This window comes from Podarcis bocagei (assembly GCF_964188305.1).
Source record: "Podarcis bocagei genome assembly, chromosome: 5".
NCBI classification, from domain to species: domain Eukaryota; kingdom Metazoa; phylum Chordata; class Lepidosauria; order Squamata; family Lacertidae; genus Podarcis; species Podarcis bocagei.
Window position 1 is genome coordinate 31,323,064 of NC_138129.1, and position 19,788 is coordinate 31,342,851.

The window sequence follows — 19,788 nt, forward strand, 5'->3', positions numbered from 1 at the left end:
CTTCAGCGATTGGTTGTACCCCCTATGAGAAGATGTTTGGCAAGAAGCCATACATCAAACACATGAAAATTTTTGGTTCGGACATGTGGGTTCACTCACCACAAAACTCCAAGTTAGACAAGCGTGGATTGCATGGTATCTTTCTAGGTTATCAGAAAGGGTCTTACAGAATAATGATGACTGACTCCAAGACAATTAAGCTCACGAGAAGTGTTGAGTACAATGCAAAGTGGGGGGAGAATGTGGGAATTTTCCAATGTTATCCTGATGACGGTGATGAGACTGAGGATAGTCAAAAGCAACCACAACAACCCACACCCACTGATGAAGGTTCTGAGTCTGAATCTGAAACTGAATCAGGTGATTCAGAGGATTTCAAGAGTGCGAAAGCCTCTATGCGACCCTCTGAAAGCTCTGATCAAGAATTGGAGGAACCATTGTTCACAATAGGTCGTTTTTCTCCTAAGAAGGAAGAGGAGAGTGTTGAAGACTTAAGGCTAATTCGTAGGTCACAAAGAGCCACAAAAGGCAAACCTCCAAAGAGATTTGCTGATGAGTTTGCTACGATAGCAGTAACAGCTGTTAAAAGCTCCAAGAAGGTATTTGAACCTTCAAGTTTCCAAGAAATCCAGGATTTGGATTCAAAGGAAGCTGAGCCATGGTTAAATGCCATGAAGGCTGAGCTTGATTCCTTAGAAAGGAACAAAACATGGGAACTAGTTCCAGTAGTTCCAGGAATGAAACTGCTTGGAAGCAAATGGGTCTTCAAAGCGAAGACAGATCAAAATGGCAAGATAGTCAGACACAAAGCCAGATTGGTAGCCAGAGGTTTTGCACAGGTACCAGGTGAAGACTATCACGAGACCTACTCACCCACAGTGAGATATGAGAGCATTAGGCTTATGCTCAAGCTAGCTGCAGAGGAAAATCTACACATAAGTCACCATGATATCAATACAGCTTTTCTGTACGGATCTCTAGATGAATCACTTTATATGCTTCCACCTGATGGCGTACAGGTAAAACAGGGATTTGTTTGTGCTCTGAAGAAATCCCTTTATGGTCTCAAACAAAGTGCACGGTGTTGGCACACAAAACTCACTGAAGTATTGTTTTCTCTAGGTTTTCAGCAAGGGAAAGCTGATCCATGTGTATTTGTCAAAGAGGAAGGGCAAAAGAAACTGTACTGTTTGTTTTATGTTGATGATTTATTATTCTTTTGGAAAGATGTCGCAATGTACAATAACGCCCTAGCTCAACTGAAAGAGCACTTTGACATGAAAGATCTTGGTGAGGTAAACAACTACCTATCTCTGGAAATAGAGAAAGATCAAGATGGTAACATTCTAGTACACCAGTCACAGAAAATTGCTGATGTGTTAAGCAAACTAAACCTGATGGATGCTAACCCTGTAGACACACCGATGACAACAGGTTATCAGGTAGATGACACTGAAGAAGCATTTTCTGACACTACACTGTACAGAAGTGTGCTAGGCAAGCTAAACTTCATTGCCAGATGTTCAAGACCAGACATTGCTGTTAGCTGTAATTTGCTAAGCAGACAAGTCAACAATCCTAGTGTCAAGGATTGGAAAGCTCTGAAACACATAGCGAGGTATTTGAAAGGCACTATGCATTACAGACTGAGATTTAACAATCAGAAGTCTGGTGGTCTTGAGATTTTTGCAGATGCAAGTTTTGGAAGTGACACTACAGACAGGAAAAGTACGTCTGGAGTTTGCTACATGTACAATCAGGGTCTGTTTGATTGGTCATGCAAGAAGCAAACAACAGTTAGCATAAGTACTTGTGAAGCTGAACTGAATGCACTGTCTTATTCACTTAAAGATTGTGAATGGTTAGTACAATTGTGCAAAGATATGAAAATTCCTGTCAAATGTCCAATCCAGGTTTACCAGGACAACAAAGCATGTTTGGCTTTGCTGAAGTCTGAAGGTTGTAAGCAAAGCACAAAGCACTTGCAATTAAAGTTGCAACATGCTAGGGAATGTATTCAGAAGGGACTCGTAACGGTGTCCTATATGCCAGGTAATGAAATTCCTGCTGATGTATTGTCCAAGATTGTATCAAGGGATCAACACTGTACCTATGTGCAGAAGTTGGGTTTGTACTGATATTGTACGAACACGCTGCCCAGTGATGTTCACAGAAAGGGGGAGGATGTTGGTTTCTGCTTTCCTTCACTGTGCAGCGAAAGGGCTTGTCACGAGACAGGTGTTTACATTCCACAGTCTGTACTGTTGGAGTTTCTCACGGGAAAGGGAAGCTGGATGTGACGTACACTGGTTTCCTGTTTTTCTCTGTGTGATTCTCTCCGAGCTGTTGAGGAGAGAGGATGCATTTTTCTGCTCCGGCAGAGGCAAGATGTCTTTCTGTAATATATCAGCTTTGAACTGTAAATAAAAGCAATATAGAGTATGCAGCACGTACTCCTCATCCTTCCGTTGGGCACAAGACTCTGCTTTAAACCAACACTTTAGACCTGGCCAGTATGGCCAACTATTGCCCAGTCTCAAATCTTCCATTCTTGGGCAAGGTGATTGAGCGAGTGGTTGCTGAACAACTCCAGGCACACCTGGAGGATGCAGACCATTTGGATCCCTTCCAATTGGGATTCAGGCCTCATCATGGGACTGAAACTGCCTTGGTCGCGCTGGTTGATGATCTCCTGCAAGCTAGGGACAAAGGTGAGAGCTGTTTCCTAGTTCTGCTGGATCTCTCAGCGGCGTTTGATACCATCGACCATAGCATCCTTCTGGACCGTCTTGAGGGGCTGGGAGCTGGGGGCACTGTTATACAGTGGTTCCGCTCCTTCCTCCTGGGCAGTGTTCAGAAAGTGGTGGTGGGGGATGAGTGTTCAAACCCCTGGGCCCTCACTTGTGGGGTGCCTCAGGGTTCCGTCCTCTCCCCCATGCTTTTTAACATCTATATGAAGCCGCTGGGAGAGATCATCAGGGGGTTTGGACTGGGTGTCCATCAATATGCAGATGATACCCAGCTCTACCTCTCTTTCAAATCAGAACCAGTGAAGGCGGTGAAGGTCCTGTGTGAGTGCCTGGAGGCGGTTGGAGGATGGATGGTGGCTAATGGATTGAGGTTGAATCCTGACAAGACAGAAGTACTGTTTTTGGGGGACAGGGGGCGGGCTGGTGTGGAGGACTCCCTGGTCCTGAATGGGGTAACTGTGTCCCTGAAGGACCAGCTGCGCAGCCTGGGAGTCATTTTGGACTCACAGCTGTCCATGGAGGCGCAGGTTAATTCTGTATCCAGGGTAGCTGTCTACCAACTCCACCTGGTACGCAGGCTGAGACCCTACCTGCCCGCGGACTGTCTCGCCAGAGTGGTGCATGCTCTAGTTATCTCCCGCTTGGACTACCGCAATGTGCTCTACGTGGGGCTACCTTTGAAGGTGACCCGGAAACTACAACTAATCCAGAATGTGGCAGCTAGACTGGTGACTGGGAGCGGCCGCTGAGACCACATAACACCGGTCTTGAAAGACCTGCATTGGCTCCCAGTACGTTTCCGAGCACAAGTCAAAGTGTTGGTGCTGACCTTTAAAGCCCTAAACGGCCTCGGTCCAGTATACCTGAAGGAGCGTCTCCACCCCCATCGTTCTGCCTGGACGCTGAGGTCCAGCGCTGTGGGCCTTCTGGCGATTCCCTCATTGCGAGAAGCGAAGCTACAGGGAACCAGGAAGAGGGCCTTCTCAGTAGTGGCGCCCGCCCTGTGGAACGCCTTCCCATCAGATGTCAAAGCAATAAATAACTACCTGACATTCAGAAGACATCTTAAGGCAGCCCTGTTCAGGGAAGTTTTTAATGTGTGATTTTAGTGTATTCTTGGTTTCTGTGGAAGCTGCCCAGAGTGGCTGGGGAAACCCAGCCAGATGGGCGGGGTACAAATAAATAATAATAATAATAATTATTATTATTATTATTATTATTATTATTATTATTATTATTATTATTATTATTATTGTCATCGTAAGCTGCTTTGAGGTGGTTTGTTTATTATTATTATTATTATTATTATTATTATTATTATTATTATTATTAAGCTGTGTATGAATTGTGTGTGTGTGTATATAAAAGTAGTTGCCAACAAAGGTCCGTATAGTAAAAGCTATGGTTTTCCCAGTAGTGATGTATGGAAGTGAGAGCTGGACCATAAAGAAGGCTGATCGCCGAAGAATTTATGCTTTTGAATTATGGTGCTGGAGGAGACTCTTGAGAGTCCCATGGACTGCAAGAAGATCAAACCTATCCATTCTGAAGGAAATCAGCCCTGAGTGCTCACTGGAAGGACAGATCGTGAAGCTGAGGCTCCAGTACTTTGGCCACCTCATGAGAAGAGAAGATTCACTGGAAAAGACCCTGATGTTGGGAAAGATGGAGGGCACAAGGAGAAGGGGACGACAGAGGACGAGATGGTTGGATAGTGTTCTCGAAGCTACCAGCATGAGTTTGACCAAACTGCGGGAGGCAGTGGAAGACAGAAGTGCCTGGCGTGCTCTGGTCCATGGGGTCACGAAGAGTCGGACACGACCAAATGACTAAACAACAACAAAAACAACAACAGTAAATGTGTTATGCCTCTCAAAGAAAATTTTTTGGAAGTGAGTTTTTCAAATATTCAGTGACCACAGAATAGTCTGAGCTTGCTGATGAAGAAGTACCTGTGCTGCTGACATATCTTTGCAAGACGGTCTTTTCAGCAATGACTGCTATGAGGACAACATGGAAAAGCAGGCTATGTATCAATAAAAACTTGAGACTTTGTCTGACAAGCATCAAATCCCACACTTAACCTACTCGTTGGCAAAATGCAAATTCCACCATCCCACTGATACTTGCCAAAATGGACTTCCTCATGAATCAAAACATTAAAAATATCTATAGTTTGTTATATCTAGCACTGCTTGTGTAACAGTATGTTTTTGGAATAAATATTTATAGCTTATGAAGCAATACTGTGCAATTAGATGGTTGGTATTCTTCCATTCCCATAAACAAAACTGTGAATAACTTTGTAGGTACTATAAATATTTCAACAAATTCCACATTAATAGGGGTGTTAAGTAAATTTGTTCTTAAGTAAACTTGTGCTTGGTTATAAAATAGGGAAACTCGCAGTTAAAATGCATGAGGCCCCAGCAAGACCCAGAATTCACGTGACAATAAATCAATGGGTAAGCATATCAAGTAAATTTGGACTTGTGGGTTGTCATACTGAAAAGGCTGGGAATAATTGGAATAGAGGAATGTCAACTACAAGACAGAGGGGTAAGGTTAGGGGCCAATATTTCCCTATCCCATCCCACACACCTACAATTCTGTATACCTGCGTTCATCTCCTGAACCACTTCCTACAACGAATGGAGGACCACCATTGCTCTAGGACAGGGACAGAAAACGTGTGGTTCTCCAGAGGTTGTTGAACTCCAAATCCCATCAAACCCAGCAAGCCTGACCAATGGTCAGGGATGAGGTGAGCTATAGTCGAACAACACCTGGAAGGCCACAGTTTCCCCATCCTAGCTCTAGGAACCTCCATTAAATTCTGGGGTTGTAGAAACAGAGATGTTTACACCACATCTCTGAGTAGAGAAGTTCCGGGGTGCAAGGCTTACCAGATTTCGTTTTGTTTTGAAGGAGCTCACTGGAAGCTTATGTGGCATTTTTTATTTATATTTTTATCCTTAGAGAAGTGGGGCAGTCAGGGGAAGAGCTCCAGCTTTGATTTAAAATGCTAGGCCGCATCTACACCATATATTTAAAGCACATTACTTCCCCCAAAGAATCCTGGGAACGGTAATTTGTTAAGGGTGATGGGAGCTGTAACTCTGTGAGGGGTAAACTACAATCACCTGTGAAGGCAAGGCTATGTTGTGATGGCAATTCCTGTCTAAGGCTGCATTTAAAGTGCATTTAAAGGTAGGAAAGGCTGTGTAAATATGGAGGCAGCTGACTTGAGGGGCACCTAAGGTAAGAGCCTCTCCCCAGCCTATTTAGTCCCAGAGTCTAAAGTTACCTTACTGCACAATAATAGCAAATCGGTTCATGGCTCATGTTCTGCCATGACAATAAATCTATCGCCACTCTGTCATGCAATGTGAAGTGCTGAAAAGACAAAAGCAGCATATTAGTGGGCAGGCAGCAGCCATGAGGAAAGTGGCACAGAGCTTGCTCTCAGTTATGCAAACTCCACAAGTCTCCACAAAACAGGTAAGAGCAAAAAACCCCAACCCACAGCATTGGGACGGAGTGACCTGAAAAGCAGTGTCAGGGAGAACCCACATGGAGTGCAGTATTAATGGACCTTACCCCAAGACACAGATGTTCTAACTGGTCCTCTCTGCTGATGAAATTGCAGACACCACAGTTCCTATGGTGCACCTGGGCTTATGGTCTCCTGGGACCACAGAAGCTCTTTCCTGAGTGCATCGCTTTGCCTCTTGAAGTAGGAATGGCAATGCGAGATTTTTATTTCTTCATCCATTGCATTTCTAAACTGCCCATATTTTAAATTGTTGTTACTTGCCTTGGGACCTGCTGGTGTGGGTAGTAAACATATTTATTTATTGTTATAACTTAGCTCTCTGGGTGGCTTACAATCCCATTAAAAATATGAAATGTGGCCCAAGGTTTAGACAAATAATAGCAATACTGTAAAACCAATTATAAATAACAGCAAAAAATAAGATAAAAAAACTAACAACGACATAGCAGCTAAAACTGCTATGAAGCATAAAGCCAGAAAAAGGACTAAATTGGTGCAAGAATCTAAAAGCACCAGTTAAATATATCCACTGTAATTAAAATGCCTGGGACATGAATGTCTTCACAGGGCATCTGAAAGTCCATAGAGTGGGCACCAGGTGAGCTTCTCTGGAGAGAACATTCAATAACTGGGATGGCATCACCAAAAAGACACTCTCCCTGGTAACTACCGTACTTGTCACCCTTCATTAGGTAGGGTGACTTGGGAGAAAGCCCCCCAGTGAGGCTCTCTAGGGCAGGGGTCAGCAAACTTTTTCAGCAGGGGGCCAGTCCATTGTTCCTCAGATCTTGTGGAGGGGCAGACTATATTTTTTTTGGGGGGAATGAATGAATTCCTATGCCCCACAAATAATGCAGAGGTGTATTTTAAATAAAAGCACACATTCTACTCATGTAAAAACACACTGATTCCCAGACCGTCCACGGGCCAGATTGAGAAGGCGATTGGGCCTCATCCGGCCCCCGGGCCTTAGTTTGCCGAGCCATGCTCTAGGGCCATGCAGGCATATATGGGAGAAAGTGATCTTACACTATAAGTTGTCCTGTTAGAATATACCAATGAAAGCAGTGCTTTTCTGCCCCTAAGGCAAGTTTCCATGGAAACAGGTCAGGAATTACTGAACTTCCTCATATATTCTGGCACCTCTGAGTCTTGCCTCTTTTTTTCTGCTGTAGGGAAGCTTTCTCCTGACAGTGCATACAGCCTCTCACAGAGCCTAAAGAGCACCAGTTGCGGATGTATCCTGAATGTGTACCTAACACAGTGCATCACATTTTTCCATATGATGCCATCTTTCTTACTAAACATTACTAGCACGTACCGAGCCTTCAAACTCAATGTGTACAGCATGCTAAAGAACGTTATCAGTTTGTGATAAGTTAGAAACAAAACCAATGTCTTACAAGACTGCATTTTTTTATCCACCTCGAAGGAGCTCAAAGCAGCGTTTCCCCCTGCCTTTGTTATCACAATATTGTGAACTAATGACAGGACCGGGGAATCATTATCAGCCTGAGGGCCACAATCCTTTTTGGGCAACCTTTCAAGGGGCTGGGCCAGAGGCAAATGGGGGCTGGGCCAGAGGCAAGACTGGGCAGATAAATGCATGTTAACTTCACCTTTGTTTGGTAGGCTGGTTTCTACACATCCCTCTCTCTATTCTCCATCCAGGCAAGCACAAAGCATCCCAAGAGTTGAAGGACATATGTCAGGCAGGCAAAAACAGTCAGCATGGAAACAGGACCAGTGAGAGGTGTGGTCTATGGAGAAGGAGTGTGGCCACAACAATGGCTCTCAGATGTTTCTGATGTACTTTGCCCCCTATCACTGTTATTTTTTAGATGGTAAGGTAAAGGTAAAGGGACCCCTGACCATTAGGTCTAGTCATGGCCGACTCTGGGGTTGTGGCACTCATCTCACTTTATTGGCCGAGGGAGCCAGCGTACAGCTTTCGGGTCATGTGGCCAGCATGACTAAGCCGCTTCTGGTGAACCAGAGCACTGCACGGAAACACCGTTTACCTTCCTGCCGGAGCAGTACCTATTTATCTACTTGCACTTTGACATGCTTTCGAACTGCTTAGGTTGGCAGGAGCAGGCACTGAGCAACAGGAGTTCACCCCGTCGCAGGGATTTGAACCGCCAACCTTCTGATCGGCAAGTCCTAGGCTCTGTGGTTTAAGCCACAGCGCCACCCATGTCCCTTTTAGATGGTAGGGGAAAGTATATTCTGAAACTGAAAAATTCTTCAGTAGGGTGTGTCGGCCATGGGACCTGACTGAAATCACTTGCACTTGACACTTGGCTTTGGCACAGTGGAAAGCTGTTCTTGTGGTTAGTAATGTAAAACAAGTGTGCCTATTTTCATCTGACAAATGTTGAAAGAGACAGGCTTCTGCCTGCAGCAGTGTAAAGGCAACACAAAGTGTGCCAACAGTGATCTCCCTCTGCTTAGGAGGTGCTCTGTTCTGCCAGAGTAACAGGGCGTCTCTGAAAGGCTAGCATGAGAGGGATTTAAGTTCGCACCGGGAAATGTTGCTTTGCACAATTAAAGTGGATTTAAAGCTGCCACTGTGGTACAATAAGTCTGCTTTAGGAAGAAAAAAATCCAGAAGAAGAAAAAAACAGGAAATGCATGGAAAAGTGTAGCATGAAGGTTTAACGCGAAGTCGTATAAACACCACACAAATTAGATTGAACGCTTAAAATATAATCTAACCTCCGCATATGCTTTGTGCAAACAAATCAGGATACTTACAGAATAAATTAGTTATCTGGAGGAACCCTCACCAGCATGCCTTTAAAAATAAATAAATAAAAATCAACAGGTAAAGCCTTTCCCCACATGGAAATGCAAAACTGGGGGAGATGTTACCTGCTGAATTTCATCCTACCAGGCAGCTACAATGCTGGGGCGCTGCACAGTGGTGCAGTCAGGTGATTGTAGATTCCAGTCTTAAAGGCTCTTAAGGTTAGATGCTAGAGCTAAGGTTAAATCCCTTCGATTTAGCCACATATTTCAAAGGGCCAGCGCTGCTCCATTTAGGGCTCCGCACTGATCCGAAAACCCTAATGGGCAGCAGCGGAGCCTGAATTGCAGCTGATGCCCGTTATATCTGGGTCGCCTGAGAAAGCGTGCGGCGGACGGTCAGGTCTGGATCGGGGGCAGTTTTCCGAGACGCCCTCTCTCGCCTTCTCCTTTGGTCAGGGCGGCTTCCGGGCCTGCGCGAAATGAGTCTGGGGTGTTTCTCCAGACGGGGCGTCGCCAGACAAGCGCCGATGGGCCATGTGCCGGCGGGTCCCTCCCCCCTCCCGGGCTTGGAGAGGAGGGTCCGGGGGCGGCTCCGGGGGCGGGGCAGCGGCGGGCGGTGGCTGCTCGCTCGGCTGCCCGTCCACCCGGCCGGTGGCTTCTCGCTGCGCGTCCCGGCTCCACTCCAGGCAGGCAGGCAGGCGGCGGAGGCGGCGGCGCAGTAGCGGCGGCTAGCCGAGGAATGCGCTGAAGATGGCGGCTGGCCGGAGAGCTCCCAAGAGCGGCTTGCTGGAGCTGCGGGCGCCGGGCGAGCAGTGGCTGCGGGTGCTCGTCACCCTTTCCGACGACTTCTTGAGCGTCAGCCCCAGCAGCAAGGGCGCCGACGAGCCGCTGCAGCCGCCGCCCAGCCCCGTGCAGCTGAATGGCGGCGAGCCGGGCGCCCCTGTCCCGGACTCCCTCGCCAACATCAAGCGCACCGTGCGGATCGTCAAGCAGGACGTCGGAGGGCTCGGCATCAGTATCAAAGGTCAGGGGCGAGGGACGGGACGGGGGGCAAGAGCCAGAGGACCCAGGGGCTCGCCAGTTTGAGCAGTTTCGCTCTTTTCTCGCTCTCAACCTGCTGTGCGCCCCGGGCGCCCGGACAGACTTGGGAACGAACCTGCATATCTCTCCAGAGCCGAGTTTGCCTCCTCCGGCTGCGGGAGTGGCTATTTTTGGGCACTCGGCAATCGCCTTGCCCCTGCGGTGGCGGAGATGACACTGGGCAAACTTGAGCCGTGTGTTCGCCACTTCGGGGCTCTTGCAAACATGTCCTTCGAAGTCAGTTTAAAAGGAAAAAAGCTCCGAGGGACTGGGGCGCATAAGCTTCTGGGGGAAGTCTCCATTTCAGTTCTGGTGAAGCGCGAGGTATTAATTGCAACCGCTTCGGGAGCTGCTTAGCTGCCCCGAAGGAATCGGAACAGTGTTGAAGTTGGGAACGTGGTGGTAGGGACCTCGAGGAGTCTTGCATTCTTCCTGTAGGTCCAATCTAGGCATCTCACGAGCGTGCTAACTGAACGTTTTCTAAGAATTTTATTGCATAACCAAGTGGAGAAGGCATTCTGTGTTGCTCAGAGTTTGCATGCTTCATTGGGAACGCTGGTTAATTAATAAGTGACTTAAAAAAAATAAGACCCTGTGAATTTGTAGTCTGCTGGACCAACATAGCTATCTGATCCTGATACAATCAGTAGCAACATTGTAATCAACACAACATAGTATCAACACAAATGTTTCTTCTCAATTTAGATTGTTGCAGAATGCAAACAGAATTGTATTCAGTGTTACTCCTGCTCAGAGGAGATCTGTTGAAATTGATGAACATTTGTGTTAATTTCAATGAGGCTACTCTGTGTAAAACACAGTTGGAGACAACCAATTGATTAGATTTACAAGACATCAGTACTGCAAAGGCCTTTGACCATATAAGCAACAAAAATTGACTTGGCTGAGAACTGAGCTTTGAATCTCAGCCACTTAGTACTGAATTTTATGTCATATCTGAAGAGCCACTTCATAGGATGATCAGTTCCCACGCAGAGATGATTTACATGTAGGGTAAAAGAAACTTTGGGTGTGAAGTGACCCTGGCAGTGCAGTCTTATACATGTTTACCAAGAAGTAAGTTCTGTTATGCTTACTGGGACTTACTCCCAGGCAGTGGCGTAGCGTGGGTTGTCAGCACCCGGGGCAAGGCAAGTAATTTGTGCCCCCTAACCCGTAGATTTGCGCCCCTTAACCCGTGGATTTGCACCCCCTAACACTAACCCCAAGATGTTGCGCCCGGTGCGGCCGGCCCCCCTTGCACCCCCCACGCTACGCCACTGCTCCCAGGTAAGTGCGTATAGGATTGCAGCCTGAATGGCCTGAAAACTGTGTAGATTAACTTTGTGGCTGTATAAAATCCCAACTTTCTAGTAATGGGACTGCTCAGTGCTCAGGTGTGCACTTTGGCTTCAGAAACTTTCAACACCCATGTGTGTGCTTTACAGACACATTATGAACAGTCCCATCAAACGGAAGAGGTCAGTTGTCTGATAATACCAAGCAAACTGTCCACTACTTACTCGCAACTACACAAGCTCAGCTTTGTATATGCAATATTCTCTTACTAGTTATTAGTTAGGAATCTAATAACATCTAGCCAGAGGGTCCCCTACCCCACCTTAAGAACTGGGTAGTGTTCTCTGCAACCCTAGAAATGCCAGGCAAGTGGAAATTCTGGGAGGCCTGAAGTTCTGGTGGCATTTTTAGCGTAACTGACTACATGTGCCGTGTGAGTTGATGCAAAGCTTTGTCCTCCATCACATACAGCTGCCTTGTCAACCCTAGCCTCTAATAAGGATTTGGGCTGCAAATGTGAACACCCTTACTTTGGACTATGTCCCATTGTATCTCAGTGGGGCTTAACTCTTAAGTAGATGTGTACAGGATTGCACCGTCAAACAGGTAAGGCTAGATCCTGGAAAACCTCTTGTATGATAAATGATGGCGTGAAAATTGAAACTGCAGAGAGATCTAGAAACTCAGACATTTGCCATGTACATTCTTTATTTCTTAGTTGTGTTTTTACTGGTAGAATGCACTCCTGCAGTTGGGCTAGATGGAAGCATACTTTTGCATCAGAAAAGTAGGCCATGTTCTCACATACTTTTTAGTCTAGGGAGTTCATTTCTTGTAGGTCTAGAAAGCAGGACAGGGACACTTTTATAAATCAAATATGCATTCCAGTCACTGGAATTATAAATGTCAAAAATTCAAGTATCACTTGTCAAAAGTGCCAAAGATGTAACAAAGGAAATTAGCATGATAGACGATTCCGTGAGTAATGGGAGATCCATGGGGGCATAAACTTGAAGATTCAGGGCCCTCCGTTTTTTTCCTGCAATGGCAATTATATAAGAAGGAGATTTATGACTACATCCATTAGTAACATTTTTATTTGGCCTTTAAGTAGCAGTGTAAGGTGGAGGAGCCAACATTATTCAGGCTTATGCATCTGATGAAGTAGGCTCCAATCTCAAAAATTTATATGCTGCAGTAAATCTGTTTCTCTTTAAGGTGCAACAATGCATTTTGTTTTTGTTGCAACCAATGAATACAGCTGCTGCTCTGAAATCCATTTAGCAGCATTAAATGACTTGAAGATCATGCAGGTTGAACTTCATGACTGCATGAGATTTACTAATCTGGATTTCTTGGCAGTGTGGTTGCTTAATGCACAGGTGTCCTCACTTATTATGTTGATCCTTTCAATTAAAAGCTAAAATACAGTATACGTGTAAAATTTAGACATGCATTTATATCCTTTAAATTAACTTGTGGACCCCATTGTTAAATTACATTATGCATGTAAAATTAGCATGCTATCTTTCTGTCTGAGGGGAGTTTTTTTGCTTTTCAAAATGAGGGTACATTCAAAACATGTAATAACCTTGACTACTGGAGTTTGATCATTGACTCAAAGCTTGTGTTCCTTCAGATATTATTGGATGCAGCATAGTCAGAGTCCAGCAACAGCTGAAGAGCCACAGGTTTTCCACCCTGCTCTTAAAGAGCTACTATTCTGTTTAGCTGGCACAGGGTAGTGACTCTGAGCAATATTCAAGTGCATTATTCTTGAGCTTCATGTCCACAGGACACTCTTCAAATAATTTGAAACTTTTAAAATGTGTTTTTTTTTAATTGCAAATAAAAATCAGCATTTTTTCCACTGAAGCTAGTGGCTGTTAGTGTTGATTCATTGGCCCCTAATGTCTTAGGAGATGGGATATTTTGGCATATAAATCTTTGGAATAAATTCATAATTCATTTATATGTTGCCCATAGCTTGGTACATTTGATTGCTGCAAACTACAGGGCACCTGTATGCAGCTGTTGCTGATCCTTTGATCTATAAACAAAGTAATATAATTGTAGAATTGGTCCATGGAGCACAGTCTAGATCAGTGTTTTTCAACCACTGTTCTGCGGCACACTAGTGTGCCGCGAGATGTTGCCTGGTGTGCCGTGGGAAAAATTGAAAAATTCGAAAGATTTTTTTTAAAAAAATGTCAAATTTTCGCCCACTAGGCGGGCGCCGGACTGTGTCCACCCTATTTTCCATCCGTCCTGGGTGGGGATCAGATCGGATGGGATCGGATGAGAGCGGACAGGCGGTCCGCTCTCATCCGATTCCCCATAGAGAGCAGCGGGGCTCTGACATCTCCCTCTCCGCACACAGTGGTGGTGTGCCTCGTGATTTTTTTCATGAAACAAGTGTGCCTTTGCCCAAAAAAGGTTGAAAAACACTGGTCTAGATAATCTTATAAAATACTGTGCAATATGGCATATCTTAAAATGAAGCAAAAAACCGCACAGGTAACATCTCTCTTCTTTCCTTTTACTAGTGTACCAGTTGGGGGGTATGGAAGCCTTGCACACTGAATATTTTGTTAAGCCATGTGTTGCTCCTTTCTACAGCAGGACTGGGAACCTGTGGCATTCTGGATGTTGCTGGGCTCCCATCAGCCCCAGCTAGAATGGCCAATGGTTAGGGATGATGGGGAATGCATAGGGTCTCCACTCCTCATCTTCATATTCTTTGAAATGCAACACCTGACTTGTTTTCCTTTTTCTGCTTTTACTTCAAGGTGGCCGGGAAAACAAAATGCCCATTCTGATTTCCAAGATTTTTAAGGGGCTGGCTGCAGATCAGACGGAGGCCCTGTTTGTAGGAGATGCCATCCTTTCCGTCAACGGTGGTGACCTCTCTGATGCGACACATGATGAGGCAGTGCAAGCACTGAAGAAGACTGGCAAGGAAGTGGTCTTGGAAGGTAAGCAGGCTGTATTGTGGATGGGCTGAGAGGTTGAGGATCCCTGCCCTTTTCACTTCTGAACTTTTACCAGCAGGATCCTTGGTTCACTCTGTTTCTGTGCAGTGCACAGGTGAATAATCTTCCCAGTGATGCTCCCCAGGTTCACTGAAGCAAGGGCCAACCCAGAGGATGCGTGGTGGTGACTAATATTTTAAGATAGTTTAAATTACTAGAATTCTGGGACAAAACAAGTGCTCTATACTACTTGCAATCACACTAGCACATTTCTGTTCTGTGCCAGGAATGGGGAATCTCTTTCAGCCCGAGGGCCACATTCGCTTGTCGACAAGTGTCTGGGGTCCATATTCCAAAGGCAGAAAGGATGCAGAGCAATGGATGTGACTTTTGAACCTTTGAACAGGAGTCTGTATTTCAGCTAAGGAAAAGTCTGAGCCTTCTGTACACACTGCCACACATCTCTCTACCCAGACATTCAAGAGGCATTTTTCCCCATTCAGTAACATACAGTGGTACCTTGGTTCTTAAACTTAACCTGTTCCAGAAGTCTCTTCCAAAACCAACTTTCCCATAGAAAGTAATGCAAGGATTAATCCGTTCCAGAGTTTTAAAAACAACCCCTAAAACAGCAATTTAACATGGATTTTACTATCTAACGAGACCATGGATCCATAAAATGAAAGCAATAATCGATATACTGTACTATCAAATAAATAAGACAGTATTGCAGATGATTAAAAAAAATATTATTTTTTCTTACCAGCACTGGTAGTAGTCATTGTTTGGATGGGGGGCTTTTATACATTTCCGCAGTCACACAATCAATCAGTCAGTAGCTGAACTGGGTTCCACACAGTCACAAAAACAAATTAACCGAAAAAGCCTCAAAAACAAAAACGCAAAATAAATAGCAAAAACCAAAGCTCCAGATACAGTGGTACCTTGGTTCTCAAACTTAACCCATTCCAGAAGTCTGTTTGACTTCTGAAATGTTCAAAAACCAAGGTGTGGCTTCTGATTGGTGCAGGCGCCCAGGAAACAAAAGCCAACAGCCACATAAGATGTTTGGCTTCTGAAAAATGTTTGAAAACTGGAACACTTCCGTGTTTTTGGTGTTTGGGAACCAAGGCATTTGAGAACCAAGTTACCACTGTATTCCAGCCAGGTAGAAGCACCTGAACATGGCTGGTGAGGGGGGCAGAATCCCAAGGCCTGGATGGAGACTCCTGCAGAAATGCACCTGGTTCCCAGTCCTGAAGTTTCCCACTCCTGTCCTGTACTGTGGCTCCTTTCCTGGCTATGCCAATATGCTTTGCAGAGATACCAGCTGTGTTGGAACACGGAGGCACCCGGGAGAATAGTCTTCACTGGCAGCTTGCCAGGAGCCTTAGGAACAGACCTAATCTGCCTGCAGATTGGAATACTGGTCCCAGATAAAAACACACGAATGTGCCAGCCTATCTGCTCACACTAGAAATTCGTGCTTTTATCTCCCTTAACAGATTAATTGCAGGTGCTTGCTCTGTGATTCTCTCCCCGCCCTTCATTCCCTACAACAAAAATCTGCCGACTCAACATCTTTGTGAGGAAAAAGTGCAACTCTAGGCTATGTCTCTTAAGCCAACTTGAGGTGCAGCCTTTGTTAACTGCCGAAATCCAGATTTAGCTCTGGACTCACTTGACGACAGCAGATATGTATTTCTCGTCTCATTTTAGTGATGGTTTGAATCCTAATGCCGCTCTCTAGCTCTGTAACAGTACAAATCATTGTAGATTAGCGTAGCTGGTTGTCCTAAGAGGAGTGAATGGCTACAGTAAGGCGCTTCTATCTCTTTGAAGGCAGGACAAGATCCCAAGTAGAACCGAGATTACCTTTATGTAGAAACGTATTGAAAATCAGGGTCTTGGCTGCTGTTCAGAGCTTTGAAGTAATCAGAAGATTAATCTTCTAGTTAGTAACTTGATGGGGTTTGAGTGTCCGATAATGAAAAAATATATTGTAGCGTCTCTGTTCTGGACATCTGGAGTTTTATTGATTGGAGAATCTGTAATCTATAACAGTAAAGAGGTGAAGGAGAGACCCTTCTGAGTATGTGTTTTTTCCAGATGTATTAGTTTGTCTTTCCTATCGACCAGGGGGATAAGTCTGGTATTGGCTTCATTTCTGCAAAGTCCTCTTGTTACCTAAGGAAACCCAAACAGGTTATAGATCATGTTCAGTGGAGATGTGAATTGCCACAAACAGTTGCAAATATCTGAAAAATGAACTCACTGGCTCAAATATATGGGTCTGCTGTCTTTTCCCTCTCCCCTCCTTGTGTATTGCACATGCCCTTCCTTTTATTTATCACTTGAAATAAATTTTGGCCTGGTTCGCCTGTCACACTGAGCTAAACCATGACTTAGCACAAACATTCCTTGGTTGTTCCTTGAGCTAAGCTATAGTTTGGCATGGCATGTTGTCTGAACCTGGGCTTGTGGTTTAGCTCTCTCCATGCTGGCCACAAGCAGTAACTAAGGTTCATGCTTTGACTTGTTACTTGTGGTTAGTATAGAGAGAGCTAAACCACAAGCCCACAGTCAGATAATACGATAAGCCAAACCATGGCTTAGTTCAGTTTGATACGGCAACAGAACAACAATCAAGGGGCGGCCACAACCTCCTCCCTATTTAACCCCCACACTTGTATGCTTGCACTAACCCATAGTTTGGTTTAGCATAATATCCAAACCTTTGTTTAGTTGTCAGATACAGTGGTACCTTGGGTTAAGAACTTAATTCGTTCCGGAGGTCCATTCTTAACCTGAAACTGTTCTTAACCCGAGGTAGCACTTTAGCTAATGGGGCCTCTTGCTGCTGCTGCGCAGCCACCACACAATTTCTGTTCTCATCCTGAAGCAAAGTTCTTAACCTGAGGTACTATTTCTGGGTTAGTGGAGTCTGTAACCTGAAGCGTCTGTAACCCGAGGTACCACTGTATCTGGAAAAAAGTCTATGACAAGCCTGAATGCAATCAAACAAGGGAAGCACAAGCATTCTTAAGAACGACCATCGATCCTCCAAGGAGGTCAAGGCGGAATACATGGTTTCCCCCCTCCTCATTTAATCCCCTTATCAACTCTGCAAGGCAGGTTAGGCTAAGAGGCAGTGACAGGCCCCAAATCACCCTGTGAGCTTCATGGCCCAGTGTGGGTTTGAACCCTGGTCTCCCAGGTCCCAGTCTGACAGACTAGCCACTGCACCACACTGGTTTTTCATGGAGGATAAGGCTACCTGTGGCTACTAACTCTCATGGTGATGTTCTGCCACCAGTGCCAGAGGCAATATGCTTCTGAATACCAGTTGCTGGAAATCACAGGAGGGGAGAGTTCCATATCCCTCAAGTCCCGCTTGCAGGCTTCCCATAGGCATCTGGTTGGCCATTGTGAGAAGAAGATGCTGGACTAGATGGTCCATTGGCCTGATCCTGTGGGGCTCTTCTTATGTTCTTATCGCTACTGGATGGGTCTGATGTGAGTTGTAGACCAAACAATTAATGGACACTAGATTGGGGAAGGATGATATAGAATAGTTGGCTCACTCATCGTTGCTGCCCCTACAGTTGTGGACCTGAGGTTTAGAAATTGTGGCCAGCTTCAAACCATGTTTTTGAAAAGCCAACTTTCCATCGTGTATGGCTTTAGGGTGGTCTTTGGTACTCATCCTACACGAGGGGAGACCTACTGAAGTCAATGGACATGGCAAACTTAGGTTTGTTCGTTTCAGTAGGTCAACTCTTGAGTTGCAATTAGTTCATTTCCACCATAAGGTTTGTAGAGAGAGGGGAAAGTCTTTTTCTAACTTAAAGGATCGTGTTGCTTGCCATAACAGCTCTCAATATTTAGACATTTTTTTGGTTTTGATCTAATGCTGAATGGTATAATTTAAAAATTCTCAATTCAGAACCCTCTATTCCTTTTATTAGTATTCCTTACATTTAGGTGACTAGTTTATTGTTGCTATGGTGACCAGAATTGCTTAGCAATTATTGGTTTTCTTTGTAATGCTGTGTGGTGCTTGTTTGCTTATACCTCTAAATATTTAAAAAGGAGGGGGGAGTGGTCATTCAATGGATTTCCTGCTAAGCTGGGATGTGATTCTTTGTTGCCCAAGAAAAAAGGAAATTTAATGTAAGAAGAGAGAGACTGGGAAGAATTTCAGCTTGCCAGATGGAATGCTCCCCATCTCCTCTCCCTACACGCTGTTCTCGGTGTGGGGGAGTCCTCTGATTCCTTCCAGAGCCAATTTGGGGTGCATGCAGGGGGGTGAGAGGGGGAGAAAGCCCCATTGTGCTAGTGCAAGTCCTTGAATCCAGCCCATTGGATTGTTTCCAATGTTAGTCCTACTCAGAGGACATCCACTGTAATTAATGGGCGTGACTAATTAAGGTCCACTAAATTCACTGGGTCTATTCTGGGTAGAGTTTTGCTGGCATCACCCCTGGGGCTCCAGTCCTTGTTTGGCCTTGCAGCTCCTTGTGTGTCTCCCTTGCCCAAGGTTTCTCCCTTGGCCTTGCCCTTACATTTCAAGCTCACCGGGAGGGATAAAACAGTGTGTGAGAACAGGGAACACAGCGTGCCACATCCTGAACTTCTTGAAGGAAGGGTGAACAGGACAAAAATAAGACACACACTGCTAATCCCATTTCCATCAATAGAACCTTTTAATTTGAGATGTCATGTATACCTAACAGTACTTGGAGGCATTCGACAAAGCAATCTGTCTCTGCCTGTGAATATCTTGACAAGTATCTAAAACAGGTCCTTCTCCTATCACAAACCACCAGGCATAGATCCCCTTCTTCCATGGCACTGTCCACTTTGATTATGATGAATAGGCAACTGATGAATGTCCAGGGACTTGAGAGAACAGGATGCAGGACTTGGTGGAATTTGTTCTGGCAGGGCGACATGATGCTCCCTAGCTGTTGTTCAGCTCCTATCATGTCCAGCTAGCATGGCCAGTGGTCATAAGTTATGGAAGTCAGATTTCAACAACTGGAAGGCACCACGTTGGCTATTTCTGAGTTACACATTTTTGGTGCTCCCTGGGGTGTTAGTGTGAAGATCTCATAATGTTCCAGGAGGTGGGTGGAGAACTAAGAACTTGCTGTGTTTTGTTTATTTTGTTGTCTTGAAACTGAGAGCGCGAGGACTAGAAGGGGCAATTTGCAGGAAATTGATCTTTCTGTTTCCACTTAACAACCAAGAGGTTGCTCCGAAAGGGTCTGCTTTTACACGGGCTTTGAGGAAATCACAACACATTCTTTATTGTCTATTGCGTTGCGTGGTTGTGGCTCTCCCAAACACTTTCTTATTTGTTTCATTTAATGTAGAT

The 19,788-nt window shown here is 45.2% G+C and overlaps 1 protein-coding gene across 1 annotated transcript in view; it reads left to right on the top strand.

Moving 5' to 3' along the window:
- Positions 1-9,687: 9,687 nt before the first annotated feature.
- The window catches only part of SNTA1 (syntrophin alpha 1), a 62,619-nt gene continuing 52,518 nt past the window's right edge, over positions 9,688-19,788 (top strand). The window contains exons 1-2 of the mRNA XM_081196401.1: positions 9,688-10,081; positions 14,226-14,411. Coding sequence (XP_081052527.1) covers positions 9,808-10,081; positions 14,226-14,411 — 460 coding nt within the window. The 5' untranslated portion in view covers positions 9,688-9,807. The remainder of the gene's footprint in view (positions 10,082-14,225; positions 14,412-19,788) is intronic.